At 32.3% G+C, this 16319-nt stretch overlaps 1 protein-coding gene across 1 annotated transcript in view; it reads right to left on the bottom strand.

The window, feature by feature from the left end:
• Nucleotides 1-2209: 2209 nt before the first annotated feature.
• Nucleotides 2210-16319, bottom strand: part of LOC145312551 (uncharacterized) — a 38218-nt gene continuing 24108 nt past the window's right edge. The window contains exon 2 of the mRNA XM_080151805.1: nucleotides 2210-2331. Coding sequence (XP_080007931.1) covers nucleotides 2210-2331 — 122 coding nt within the window. The remainder of the gene's footprint in view (nucleotides 2332-16319) is intronic.

Genomic DNA, 16319 nt, shown 5'->3' on the forward strand with positions numbered 1-16319 from the left:
TGCAACATTGCCCTAACATATTTTTTTATGCTTTCAGGCACAACGTCATTCTCCACCTCGCCCAACGCCAACTCCACATTCGCATTGGCACCTGCACCAGCATCCTCAGCCGCAGCATCCTCCTCCTCCCAATGTTCGGGAGTTCCATCATCATCCTGACTGTCATTCTCCCGAGGACGTTTAGGCGGCCGTCCACGCTTGCCTTCAGTTTTACCCCGCTCTCCTTTTTCTCCATCAGCCATATCCGAGCACTGGAACTAGATCCGCCGTGAAATTTAGATCAAAAGAGTTAAAGAATGAAATTCCACAGAAACCTGAAATATAAATCAAGTTAGAAATATAAAAACTAAAACAAAACTGTGAAAAATCCGAGATAAAAAAATATCTCAAAAAGTGAGTGACTTCAAATTAAACACCACTTCCCCCACCCTTAACTCAGCAGCAGGTCTAAATAACACGTAGCACAATAAGACTGCGCCAAATGTGATATAGACAAACAGCATAAGCTAATGATAGAGTAAACTTAATGTTCAATTCAAAATGCAAACAGATTTTCAAGTATTTATTATATTGGATTAAATGCAGTTTTTGAGTAAATAAGATTATATATTGATACTATATTTAGAAATGATTAAATATGTTAATAAGTCAAAACTACTGATTATTCAAAGCTGGATAGTTCTGAAGTAGCAGGATGTCTGTCTGTATATCAGGACACCAAACAACAGGATGACTGTCTGTTTAATTAATACAACGTATTAATTAACTATGCACTTTGAAGGGGTAGAATATCTGCCTATGCAAACTATCTAAAGTAGTAGGATGTCTGTAAATAGCTGTATTGGTCTTAATAAAGACTCGAACCCAAACCAGATAATGTTCTGCGTTAGGACTCTCAATATCAACTGACTTAAATATATTTTCTCTTTATTCTTTCTGAGAGCAATTAAAGAGCAATTAAGAGTAACAATTAACATATGGTCTGCAAACTTAAATATATGACATCACAACATAAATATATGACACTCACTTTGGGTTCATTCCTTAAAAAGTTGAAAAATCTAAACTCATTTTGAATGCCTGTTGTTATTTCGATTTGAAACTTTAAAGTAAAAGAATAAAGGGGGCATAAGCTATATGTAACTCTGACTACAGGCCGAGGACCTTGTCTTGTTTTTGTAATGGTTCTTCAAAATCAGCCAACAGCGTTGGAAATATACATACAGCTTAATGCCTACAAAAGAACAGAAAGTATTTTGCTAGTAGACGAAAGGGGTCTCCATCACTTATGTAAGGTATTTGTCTGGATTATACATTTATTATTGAAATAAACACAGACATGGTTCACACAAAATAAATTACACTATTTTAGATTTTTAAACGTATTTAAGAATTAGACCGTAAAGACAGTTTGTCTCTAAATCTGCATTATAACCATTAGTAAATTCATCTTTGCAACGGCCAGCACTGCACAGGTTATGAAAGTACCAAACAATGCATATAAATTATTTGAATATGTGCAATAATATTATTTTTTGTATGCTCAAGTTGAAATATATATCTATCTATCTAACCAGTTATCAAAAATTGAAAATTCTAAAAATATTTAAGAATCAGACCCTATATTGAGAAAGACTGTAGATCTGTAATATAGATTGTCCTTACATAGTAACCTGACCAATAAACATTCAAATTTAAATTCACTGAATATTAAACACATCCGCTAGTTGTTAGGGAGGTTATGTGTTCTAGCCCCGGTGTATATACTATATAGACAGGCAAAACATCTAGATAGAATAATAAATAGATTTACATTCATAAGAATTATAATGTATATTAAATGTTATTTGATTTTTAAAAATTCTTGCAAATAATTAAGTTCCTGATTTTGATTCTATTTCTTGTATTATTTTATACACAGTTTTTTTTGTTGAAATAAGGACAACTAACTGGCCCAAGTGGTGGGGACCTTTTGCGCCGCTACCAAATAGCTTTCTGTTGTTTTGTAGTGAGTTGGCTGTGTCAATACTTCCGATGCTATTAGCTGATATTCAAAGACCCAATTGAAAGTCGGCACAAGGTAACACCCCATGGACTGAGTTACATATAGCTTGGGCCACCTCTATTATTTTTTTAAAAATGATACATACTAAGTTAACTATAAAGAAACGGGTTGATTCCCTTGGAAATTAAGCAGATTCTTGGCCATCTAGGAAATATTTTTACATCTGATCCCTTGCAGCTCTGGATTTTTATCGTGAGAGCGAACTTGCTGGTCTCCTAGGGAGCTGGAATGTCCTGACCCATGTTCTACACCGTGTTCGCCAACACCTTTAGGGTGTTTCTTTAGATATAGCCAAAATTTAGAAAAATTTATTCACTCTATAAGTCTGTCAATCGATAGAAACTTATTTTTACTTTACCGTGATTAAATTTAAACCAGTCTATAACTTATGTGAAGCTTCTATAAAAAGAAGAACTCAATCGGTTCATTATTTATAGAAATCTTAAGCTACAGAAAAAAACCTTACTACTTTTTATAATAGGATCAAGAAAACTTAGTCATCATTTTTTTTTTCTTTTAAAAAAAAATTGTTGGTTGGTTGGTGAAAACATTCATATGACTAACTTGGTTGTTAAAGTTATTGAGTATTAGGTATTAGTTTTATGTTTATTTATAGTGTAGTTGCTAAATAATTAGGTTCTGTCCGACTGTCCAACAGAATAATTCTAGCTCACCGTGTTAGATTAGTAAGATAAATATGAAATTAATGAAATACCTTGGCCTATATTTAAGCAAAAATTAAAATTAAAGAATTTAAATAGTTGGAACCTTCATGCAAGTGACTTGCAATCAAAGGATTAGTTGTTGTTACTTTATTTAATTCCCTATGCGTTTTTTGGGAATCTCCAGGAAAATAGCATAAATCCATCACATGACCAAAAGGTATAAATCCTGAAAAGCAAAACCTTATAAGTTTATGGCTTGCAAAAAATTATTCACGCACGAACGGACAAACGAAATGAAATATATCATTCAACTTTCTAGTGCAGATTTTAATTTCCTTTACTTAGGTGATTTTTGTCAAAGGGAAAAATAATGGTATTTTAAATTTGCACTAAAAATTTATTGGCTGAATTCTTACGCCTAAGGTGTGAATCAGTTACCCGTTGAACTTTAAGAGTCCATACAATGTAACTGAGTTTTCTGTTTGAAAATAGCACATTGAATATGGAAATCTGAAAAAAAAAAAAAAAATAGGATAACTATTGAGGAAGGGTGCATTAGACAGTATATTTTACCGATTTAAAAGTTATATTGAAACGTTCTTTCATTTTTGACTTTGAAGCTTTTTTTGTACTTTTATTAAAACTTGATTGTTCGGTTTAAACTACTACTGTCCATATTTTTTAACCAATAATTTAATCTATTAATTTAATTCTGTAAATCATCATTGGTATTATCTAATCTATTATTCTATCCCTGAAAAGGCGCTCAATTAAAAAATTTAAGGATGCTGTCTAAAATGGTGCAAAAAATGGGGACAAATTTCAAATTGTTTTGGCGTGTGACGTCATACCCCCATCTCTTTTCTAGGGGGTTTCTTTCCTCCTTCCCTTTTCTTTCCCCTCACTTGTGACGTAAATAAACACCCCCGTCAAATCAATTTGAAATTTGTCCCCATTTTTTTCACCATTTTAGACAGCATCAATTTAAGCTAGTATGCAATTATTATTTTCATTAAAATTATTACTAATAAATATATCATATATATACGTATAGCTACTTTACTAAAAACTATAAAATATTTGCTTAATCAAGGAAACATTGTTTGCAGCCTATGAGCAAATGGAAATGTTAGAATTATCTACAACCTAAAGGTGGGAAATTTTAAAGGGTTAGACTGTTAGACACCCACCCCCAGAGTGAGACAGAGGCGGGGGGTCAAACACGTCTCCTCGTAATCAAAGTTGTTGCCCCGTGGGGGTGATCAGTGCCCCGTAGAGCGGGGTAATTTAGTGTATGATATAAATCAATGGTTCTGATTGTTGTAAGTGTTAGTTATATCTACATACATCCATAGAATTCATTTGTTAACATGTTCAAAACCATTTGTTCCACCTTTAGATGTATTAGAAAGGGTTTCATTTGTAATTTTTGTTTGTTTTATCATTAGTTTTGCAGGTAATGAATACATCTAAATTATACGTAATAAATAGATTTTGTTTAATAGATCATTTTCATGTGAATGACAAAAGTTCTAATGGATGTAGAATATACGTGGATTTTATAATTGGGGGGAAATTTTTGTCCATTCAGCTGGCTAACATAGAAATAGTTTATTGGTCAGTTCGTTCAACCAGTTGTAGAGGAGGGGGAAGGCGATATGTTCGAATCTCGGCTAAACACCGCATCTTAACTAAAAACGTTAGAAACTTCTACTATGTCAGGTGCGCGACATTAATAGTTAGAGAAGGGGGAATGCCTTGGCTCAATACAGGCGCAAAACTCATTACTATGCACAGTTAGGACATCTCAGACAAAGGACGTGCAATCAAATGGTTGGTTGTCTGATGGATGTTATTCAACCTAATAACCCGGGTGTATGGACAGAAAAGGACACATTTGGCTCCCCTTGGTTATCCTGGGTTGCTGAACCAACAAATCTTTAGATTATGATTTTTGTCTCTAAGCTTTGCAAATTAATTAATATCATTATTTGTCTTATGCCTTAAGATCCCTGAAATTCAAGCGCCTGACAAAGAAGCAGTAGGCATGCATTTATATTTGAAACACTTGTTTCTGAGTTATAAGTGGAATAGTATCTTCTCTCTCTCTCTCTCTCTCTCTCTCTCTCTCTCTCTCTCTCTCTCTCTCTCTCTTTCTCTCTCTCTCCCTCTCTCTCTCTCTCTTTGGTATCTAAGATTGGCCAAGAGATGGTGTCACCGATTAGATTCCATACCAGAGTAATTCTATATATTGTCCTTTACACTTCAACTGGACTGTATAAATCAAACCCCCCTATTCTGGGAAACCTAGATAAATCCAATAAAAATGAGGGATAATAGACTGGTGATAGATAATGTACATACACGATTATGATAAACAAAATTATCCATTCTGTGGATAAAAGTTATTATTAGGATAGTATTAACGCTACTGGTTTGTACCAAGCAATCTATTCATGCAAAGCTGTTAATCCTTTTAGGTATCTTCTTTCATTTCTGAAACTATCATTTCTTAATGGATATAAAATACATGGATATTGTGAGAAATTCTCCTGAAAAAATGTTTCTCCTAGCTGGATAATATAACAATACCTTCCTCCCCCCCCCCCTTACCACTTATGTCTTTACCTCATCATCTCACCTGACCATAGAGGGAAGCATTGAGGACTATGTTAGCAACATAAATTGAAGACAAAAACTTCCCTGTCACAATATTCATTCATTTCTTATTTTGCTAAAGTAAATTTATTCTTTTATTTAAGGCTTTTATATGGTTCATAAAAAATCACTAGGAAATTGTTTTTGTGATTCTATAATTCTAATTCCTTACCCCACACCTTACTACATTCCTTTTCCCACCTTACTTACAATATTATATTATAAAACAGAATACAATAATCATAGAATGTCATAATAAGTTGTTAAAGATTAGCAGCTGGGCCCCTAGCACCTAGGGCTTTGTATTCGAAGGAAAGGGAAGGCCAAATAAAGTCTAAAACCAACCTTAGACTGGAATAAAAAAATTAAATAGCCTAATACAACCCCAGGACCTATTTGAAGATTTCTTAAAATGGAGAACTCAATTGGTTCCGTACTAAAAAAACCTTACTACTGCAAATATTAAAAAAATGTTTTAAAAAATAACCTGTGTTTATAAACATACTTTGAATATTAGGATAAAAATATCATTCATCATTGGCTAATTTTGGAATAAGTCAATGGATTATTATAAACGAGCAAAATTTTTTGCAATTGATTAGAGCTGGAAATTGACTGTAAATTATGCTTAATAAACTGGTTTTTATTGAATCTTGATTGATTGGTACAAACTTGGATCAAGCTAATCCAAAAATAAATGGGGATGTATATTGTATATCAATTTATCGGTCATTGTCCTATCCCTAAACATCCATGTAGATAATTAGTACAAATTTGCCTTACGATGTGATTGGTTGGTTCATCTGAAAATCATAAAATTGAGCTTTCTATGTAATTGTTTAAATACCAGAGCAAAGTATGCTTAACATTTTATCTATCAATGTTTCAGAAATGACCTGCAAGCTATTTACCACCTTTACGTTTACATATAAACAGAGATTTAAAGGGATAAGACAATGGACGATAAACTGATGTATACCCATTTATAACGATTAGCAAAGTTAGCCATTCTGAAGATAAAAAAATGTTGCTTTTATTTGTTTATATTTAAGATTACTAATAATTTAAAAAATATATTTTTTCTTATTTTCTCAAGAGTAATACTTTCATTGACAAAAACTTGTAAAATGTTACCTATGTAATTTCTATCTAATTTTCTTATCCATGGACATGGATAGTTCAAACAAAAAGCAGTTTAATATATTCGCTAGCTATCATAATGGATTTATTATTACTTGGATCTTACACCAGATTATCAAGAACTTAAATAAAGTGAAACTTGTAGCTGGTTAAACTATCGATACCTCCCATCCCATCCCCTTCCATTCCTATTTGATGACCAATGACAAATAAATAATGTCGATGTTAGCAACTTAACTTGACGACAACTTTTTCCTTGTAATAATATAAGGCCAATAGCGTCTGAAATATTAACACAGCCAAGTCGCCAAAAAAGAGCATAAAGCAATTTGCTAGCAGAAGAAAAAAGGTTCGCACCAATGTAACCAGTTATTTGTCTGAATCTATACTTAAACATTTAGAAACTATTTTCTTTTGAATCTAAATCGGTTTAATAAAATGTATTTTTTTTTCAGAAAAGCTTTCCTTGTTTGTATCTGTATCTATATGACGGATGGTATTAATCATGTATAACAAAAGCCATAGCAATAAAATAATAAAAATTCAGCCTGGAACCACAGTCAAACTTGGGATTTGTTATTTTATCGACAAGACTGTAGTAATTAGGTCGTCAGTAAGGATCTTGATAGTACACATAAGACAAAGGTTAATTGATAAACACCTCTAATTAGAATTTAGAAAATAAACCTTCTTAAAGCATTAAAGCCATCCTAACAAGATTCAATCAAATTCTCTAAATATTCTCTAAAACCTACAAATGAAAAAACGTGTTTATAAAAACTTGGGTACTAGTATAATCTAAAGTCAAATGTTTTACATCTTTCTTGGTAGTCGGGCAAGTTTAAAACAGCAGTCATAAATCGAAAAAATACAATTATCTCAATATTGAATGTCAACAAAATACCCCTAAGTTTAACAGGGAACTTTGGAGCATCCGGGTCAATTGGAAAAGTATTAAATCGTGCCTGGTAATAAAGATGTAAGGTAGGTTCTAGTCCAGGGATCTAAAGGGATAAGACAATGGCCGATAAATTGATGTACATCCTCAATGAACTTACACAAAGTTACCCCTGCTGTAGATTACAATTGGTGGTTGAAACGTTTGGATACTCAACTTTAAGAATCAACTAATCAAAATTCAATAAAAAAAAGGTTGTTAAGAACTTTGATACTAGTTTAAAAAACAGCCTAATATCCCTTTCCTCCCTGGTTCTAGCTACAGTTTTATTTTTATCTCACTGAAACAATGACATCCAACACAAGCAAAACTTTAGAGAAAGAAACAAAAACTTACACAAATAAAAATACATTTTAGCGAGGATATAAGCCATACCATTGCAATTTTAGAATTAATATAAAACATAAAAAAATGTTATCTTTTTAATTTATTCGGTCAGAGATAAAGAGATAAGTTAAATGGTTAAGATATGCTATATTTTTCATTTAAAACAAACAACAGTCTCTTTTATGGTTAAAATAAAGCAATCCTATCTCATCTTTTTTAAAATTCATTTGTACATCATTCAATTAAATCGAACAATTTTGATATTCATTCGATTTTTTCTTATGTAATGGGGAAAACAAAAATCAATTAATATTTATTCCTATTCAGTTGTTTAAAGCCTGCCCTGTATACCTGTATACCATCCTTCCTTTTATCCCTGGTTATGACATTGCTGTCAAAGAGTATTTTTCTTGGTAAAAAACCTATCACTATTTCACTGCACGGAGGTTCTGAAAGATATTTTCTTGGTAGTGTGTCTTCAATCTCGCAAATTTATTGATCCTCAGAACCACTTACCATTACAACAGCAAAAACTGTACCTTAACCTTTTTCTAAATCTCATAATTTAACCCATCGTTTTTATTTGGATATTTGTTTAGGGGTTTTCTTTCCCACTTCTCCTCCTTTTTAGACAAATCTTTATGACGTCACGCTTGACATTTTCAAGCACTCCTCCAGATGGGAAAATATGCAGCATTGCAGAGACACATGCCTTGGTGCATTGCATATTTAATTCGTGAAAACCCTGGCTGTTGTAAGTAATATTATAAAAATAAAGGAGCACTCGCAATGCAAATTTAAAAATAGTTTTCTTTATATCACTCGAAATGTGTGTATCCTTTGAAACATTTCCAAATATATTGTACTTGGTTGTACTTTTCAGGTATGCTTTATAGATATCTTGTGGTGGTTTTAAGCCATTTTCTGAGCTCCCCCGCTTTCCCCTTAAAGCTACTGAAGTTACTAGTATTTTTAAAGCCACGGTAAACGTTTTTTTATGTTTACAAAATGATCTGTATAAATTGTTTAATTATTGCAATAGCTTTTATATATATATTAATTTTATTAATAAAATGAAATAGTAGAGAGAACTTTTAAGCCTTGCCTATAGTATTCATAAAACTGCGAATCAAATTCACTATCTCAAAGAGAAAAAATCATTCAATATTATTAAAACTTTATCTCAAGGACAAATGCCCATGGAAAATTTTTATTAAATATTAAAGTTTCTTTTAGATAGAATAAAAACAATATACCAATTTCCTGTAAATAATACATTTTCCTTAAATTAGTTACTTTATAAAAATGAACAAAAGTAGAATGAATGATTATTTCATCTAGAGCCTTTGAATATGAAAAGATTGTTGTTTGAATAAAATCATGAAGGAAGGGGACAATAAAATAGTTTGACGCAATAGTGTTTTATATTCTGCTACAAAAAACATCTCTACGTCGCTTTCAACCTTGTCCTGGGGTAATACTCGGCTTCTAAAAGCAAGTACATACTAGTTACAGGTTGGTTTCAGGCTGTTTTTTTTTATATCTGCAGTTTTTTTCCTCGTGGGAATTGTCCGTGATTTAATTGGTTGTATATTATTGTAAAGCTTATCAAATTGTAGGCTCAAGAGGTTGGAACACATATTCCAGTATAACTACAAAACAGATTTATATCGCTGGATAAGAACGGTTCTCAGCCGAAAATCATAAAAAATAATACCAGTTTTCACGATTCTATAAGTAACTATTCCAAAATTTCAATGTTAAAATGTTTTAAAATGTTTAATTTTAGATTATATATCTAATTTGTTAGTAGCGAGTCTTTTCTACAACCACACCTTTAGCTGCAAGGAAGTGACTAGTTACGGCTGCGGCAAAAGGAGACTATGGGTGGCTTTCGCTTTGAGTAAGCCGCGCTGCTGATATTGACTGTGGCTTAGTCTATCGAGCCCTGTTTTTTCCAATTCTTCCTTCTCAAGCTCTCTCAACAGCTTCATTATTGGACTTAATACTTCAGCAAGACATTTACTTACGCAAAACCATATAAAGATATTTAAATGTTGTAATATTAGTACCTGTTTCTTTAAATGCACTTACAATTCATGACTTATCTTTATCACGGCTAAATTAGTTTATAGCGCGCATGTGTGTGTGTGTGTACGTGTGTATGTGTGTGTGTGTGTGTGTGCAAGTTCAAGATTTGTATTTTCAATTAAGGATAAAGATTACATATAATTTTTTTTTTATCTATTTAGAACATATTTACATGTGTTACCATTGAGCCTTTAGAAGTTTGCAATTATAAAAATGGGTTAGTATTTTGGGGGGATTTAACAATAACATTGGTTAAACTAATTTTTATAAATAATTATGACCTTTCCTTTTTGTATTATTTACAATTATATTATAACTATTTTACATGTGCTATATAGCAACCTAACCGCTTCAAGACTGGCGTGCACAGGTTTTCATTAGGTGACCAGACGAATATGTGGACTTTGAGAATATGAATGTCCATTAATATTTCGGAAATAATGAAACTAAAAGCTAGGGAAGAAGTAGCTTATAGTTCAGTTCAGTTCAGGCGCGTCTCTCTTTTGGACTGTGGAGTCCAGAGAATACGGCCACCCTGCTCCTCCATGAATTCCTTTTTTTGGCAAGTGCTTCAGCTTCTCCCCATGTTAATTCCAAATTAAAGAGGTCCTTTTCAGTGCTTCGCCTCCAGGTCATTTTTGGTTGTCCCCGTTTACGTTTACCAGTGCACATAGGGGCAACAAGGGGCAACAATTCACCACCCCCAAATCAAGTTTTAAACATTCTATGAGTATTATCATACCCAATGTACATCAGATTTTAAAGGAATCGTAAAAATACGCTTTTTAAGTAAGCATTCTAATGCATGGAAGTCAAGAAATGCAAAAATTTTCTTACAGAAAAAGGCATACTTTTTGTGTTTCACCAACAATTTTAAAAGTATTATAAAATCTCTTAGAATTAACGTAATTGGACAAAATAACTTCTGACGAGTCATGTATTACATATATTTTGACAGTATAAAAGAAAAAAACACAAATTGAAGAAATTAGTCCTAAATAATTCTAGTTGAAGTCAAGATTTTAGTTTTTATTTGTTTGTTTTTTAATCAACATTTAAGAAGAAAGTAAGAGGAAACATGTTTTCACCGGTTGCCACTGGCTAAAAAAACGATATTTGATTACCCAAAGACATATTTTAATCGCCAGTACTGGTTTCATTTACCCCCCCGCGCCCCCGTAGGGGTTTTTAGTCCGTTTTCTGAACGTGGGTGCACGAAAAGCTTGTAAGAAAAGGCGTTTAAATGCGCTTTTAAAGTCAAAACTTAAGATATAATTCCAATAAATAAAAGACACAAAAACATTGGGAAATATTTATTCTGACTTAGAATTAAAGTTAATAATAAATATTTTCAAGTTCTATTGCACTAAATGATGGGGGGGGAGGGGGGGGGGGCTAAACCTAAATCTAAACCTCTTTATGTTTGATGTTTTAATGTAACTAAATAATCGTTTCTATAGATTATTACAAATATCAGGGATCTAAAGGGATAAGACAAAGGTCAATAAATTGTTGTACATCCCCAATGATAATAAACAAAACTACCCCTTGTGTAGATTAAAGTTAGTAGTTAAAACGTTTGAACACACAACTGTAAAACGTTGGGGACTAGTGTTATAAACAGCCCAATGTCCCCTACCTCACTGCGGAAAGGTAAAAATAATATGCAAATAACGTGAGGTTCTTATAATCATTCTAAATTGGAATTAGCAAGTAGTCTTCTGTCTGTCTATTGGTAATGCTTTGTTTTTAAATTATGTAGTTACAGGGTATTCATGTTTAAAGTCAGCAGTTTTATTTAGAAAGGGAGGGTACTGTTAATTACACTAGTCCCCAAACTTCAAAGTTTTATAATAACGTTTTTATATTCGTTAGCATAAGAATTTCAGGAAATTTAATTGATTTTTTATTGGTTGGTTCATTAAGATGAGTGTCAAAACTTTTCAACCACTAATTGTCATCTACAGACAAATAATTTTGTAATATAATTTATTAAATATGTATTTATTAAATATGTATCAATATTGGGGATGTACATATTAATCGGTTATTGTTTTGACCCTTAGAGACCTAGGTGTTAATATATAATACAAAGTAGCTTGATGTCTGTTTGTCTGTCCGCCCATCCCTTAAGATCTCGCTAACCACTAAACTGATTAGATTATACTCTTCAAGGAATATATCTACTGGTCCTGTGGTTGTTTAAAGATCTTTTTCAAAAATAAAAATCCCCCTCAATTTTTTCATATTTCTATAATTAGGGTCGGTCCGTCCGTACGTCTGGTACAGTTAGCTCTTTTACTTAACTTAAACAGGCTAGAATTGTCCTATCGATCTCAAACTTTTCATGCTGATTTCTACAACAGTTAGGTACGACTTAGAAAGCACAGCAACTCTATAATCGTTACCAGAAAGTCCGTACATCCATTTATAACAAGCTGATTTTTACTTTTTTGACAACAAATAATGGTTTTGAATGTTAAAAATATCCTTTTCATCTGATTTTTTGAATACTGATTCCTATTTCAACGTCTATTGTTATAAGCGAAGCATCTCTATAATCAAGTCCTAAAAACGTCAGTATGTCCTTAAACAGTAACATGTATTTAATCAGTTTTAATTACAATTTTGTATAGACATGCATTAATATTCAGTTCTAACACTTCACAAGTGTTAATGTTCGTTTGTCCTTCCATTTCAGAGCTTCGCTTCTTTCATGGATGTTGTCATTCTTGTTTAATTACCTCTTGGGGCAAATCCCCTAGAGGCTAGGGGCGAAGCCGCTAGTGTACATATAAACAGTAAACAAGAATCATAATATCATTATAAATATAGATATTAGTTAATAAAAATTTATGTTAATCATGCCCACATTTATAATGGATTTATTAAACATAAAAATAAAGTGAAACTTGTAGCTTGCTAAAATAAGGATCCCCATCCACCCCCATTTACACCATCCCCTCCCCTCCTACTGAAATGAATTCCATGACCCCAAATTTGACACTTTGAACACTAAAATCGGACTACAATTAACCTAGTTACACTTTAAAGGGCCCAAAAAGCTAGTGATAGGGTAGCTGCGCTACTAAAAAATTCTCATATTGCTCTGATAACCAAAACCCCTAATTAGACATTTTAAACACGAAATTCAAGATAGTTGATGGATAGATAGATGGATAGATAGATGAATAGGTAGATGAATAGATATATGGATAGATAGATGGATAAGTAAATGGATAGACAGATGGATAGATGAATGGATAGATAGAGGGATAGATTGATGGATGGATAAATTGATATTTGATGGATAAAGAGATGAATAGTTGATGGATAGATAGATGGATCGATATATAGATGGATAGAGAGATGGATAGAGAGATGGATAGAGAGATGGATAGATAGATGGATAGATAGATGGATAGACAGATGGATAGATAGATGGATAGATAGATGGATAGATAGATGGATAGATAGATGGATAGATAGATGGATAGATAGATGGATAGATAAATGGATAGATAGATGGATAGATAGATGGATAGACAGATGGATAGATATATGGATAGACAGATGTATAGATAGATGGATAGATAGATGGATAGATAGATGGATAGATAGATGGATAGATAGATGGATAGATAGATGGATAGATAGATGGATAGACAGATGGATAGATATATGGATAGATAGATGGATAGATTGATGGATAGATAGATGGATAGGGTAAGGGGGGGCTATTTTCGGGAGGGGTTAATCTGGTAATTTTCTATCTACCTTCATAAAATGACCCTTATCTCCATGTTCCTTTCAAATGATAGAAAAAAATATAAAAGCAAATTTGTTTGTTGTTAAATTACCTACAAAAAAGTATAAAATTAAATTTTTGTGAGATGAATTTTAAGGTTACTAAATAATTTAATCCCCTTTTTGGTTGATTTGCCCCAATGTGCAGTGGTGGGGTTCCATTTTAAGCACTTTTTTTGAAACCTATTTTGTTCCATTCTAAGCACATGTCCTAGCCACCTTAGTTTTTTAAATTTCACTTCTGCTTCAATACTATTGCACTTGGTCTTAGCATACAGCTCAATGTTTGATATTTTGTTTGGCCAGAATATTTTGCAAATTCTTCTTAGGCAGCTATTGTGAAATGCATTAAGTTGATTTGTTTCAGTTTTCACAGTTCTCCAGCATTCCGCTCCATAGAGAAGAACTGATTTCACATTACTGTTGTAAAGTCTGATTTTTGTAGCTTATAGTGCCTAATAAAAATGACGCCATACAATACAAATGACCAATGATAGGTCAGTATACATTTTACCATTGGTCAATTGGTCATTTTCATTAGGAACTTTAAGGCTTAAGCTGCTTCGCTATTACCCCCCCCCCCCCCCCTCCTAATCTATTATCAATTAACTAACTACCTTCACCCATCTTGTATACGCTGTTGTCGCTCGGACAATGTCCATCCTAAATCTTAGTTTCCTGTTCAACCAACTTTGCACTCTAGGCTTCATTTTCTGACCTCGGTTGGAAGGATGAATATACTTTTCCTGTCTTAAATAAATGGGAGGGAGAGATTGAATCAAACTTTTAATTTCAGATTTGAAAAAGAAAAAAAACTCAGGGATAAGGGATAGGAAACCTGGCCATTAATTAGGTCCCGGCCTAGATTCTAAAGGGATATTGCAACTATTACAAATTCCTATCAAACTGGCGGACGCTCCCAAGTAGCTATCGCTCTAAACCAATAAGAATCGGCCTGTTTTTAACAACCAATCACCAATTGGAGGAAATTTTAGAAGCAGACAATTCTAGAAAAAATAATGATTTCGTCTGCTACTAAAAAATAAATATAAATGGTGTTAGATCACATTAGCTTAATTATTAAATCTGCTTAGAGTTAAACATTAAAAAGGGCCATATAGAAAAAACAAAAATAACGGGATTATTTTTTGGAAAGAAGGTAGCTACGAATTTTCATTTGGTAGTTTTTAAATTAGATGTTGTTTTTGAATTTTAAAAATTTAATACGGAATTGATACAACACCTTAACCCTAATATATGTACAATACAACACAGTACAAATATATCACTACATAATAGTATCCAAAGAACTTGATAGAATGTTACCCAAGTGCATATTAATTTATTTATTTTGAATTTTAATTAGCAATGAAATTTTCAAATAAAATTTTTACTCATTAATAAAAATGCAAATAATACAAACTAAAATCTGTCTGAGGGAAATCCAACAATAGCTTTCTGACAGTTCAAATTACCAAAGTAAAAGATAAAAAAATTTTGGGAGAGAAAAAACTTCATTTTAACAAAAGCCATTAATATATAAGTTTATAAAAAGTTATGTTTTTTACTTTAAACTAGCTACCTGAATTTGATTCTATACTTTATCTACACACACCCACACACACACAGCTTTTATAACGAACCACTGCGCCATCTCAAAACTGGTTTATTAGGCTAGAAATAGGCCTAGGCTTGAAATAGGCCTGAAATAATATTTTCCTACGTTTCCCATCCCTTATCCCTGAAAAAACTAAATTGATTTTTTTTTGTTTTCAAGGGCGAATTCTCTTTTTAGGGTGCTGGACCCGATAACCTCCCAAAGCTTCAATGAAAAGGAGAGCCATATCGGTCAAGTAGTTAACAAAATCTTTTGCTACAGACACACAGGCAAACACACGGACAGACATGTTACTTTTATGTAAGTTGTGTAAAGTTAGAAAATAAAAATTTTTTTAAAGTAAAGTTTTAATTTTAGGATTATTTTATATAAGAATATTTATAGTATGGAAAATATGGCTATAAAATAACATATATGTTTATCGAATCTTAATATATTCAACCTCCAGATTGAAAACACATTTATTTTTGACACTTTTGTAGAATTTTGGTTGAAAAACTATTGTGAACTACATTCATTCGATGTGCTCACGTATTTTACATGTTAAATTTCCTAGCAAAAATTTTTGCCCAGACTTATCAGTGCAAAGTTGTAAGGAAGGAATGGGACTTTGGACTGTAAAATATACTAGTTCTCAAGGTTTTATTAACACATTTGTTTATTATAATTGGGATGTATATCAATTTATCCTCGAAGTTGTTCATCAAGCATTTTCATAAGGTATGCATTTAATTCATTTATATATGGAAATCTTAAATGGTAAAGTAGTTGTCCTTCTACTATTATGTTACTTAGAATCTCTAAAATGACCGGACTGATTTTAAGAAAGCTTGGTAATTTTAACAGGCTGTATGTCACAACAATAACACATGGTGAAATATAGGAAATCGATCCTGTAAAAATATTGTCGTCCATTTTACAATTCATGGTTCCGTTCTAGGCAAATACATAATTCCCACAAATCTTAGGACTCATGGATAAAGGATATGC

The sequence above is a fragment of the Acartia tonsa genome, chromosome 2 (assembly GCF_053477335.1).
Source record: "Acartia tonsa isolate MP-2025a chromosome 2, ASM5347733v1, whole genome shotgun sequence".
Taxonomy (NCBI): Eukaryota; Metazoa; Arthropoda; class Copepoda; order Calanoida; family Acartiidae; genus Acartia; species Acartia tonsa.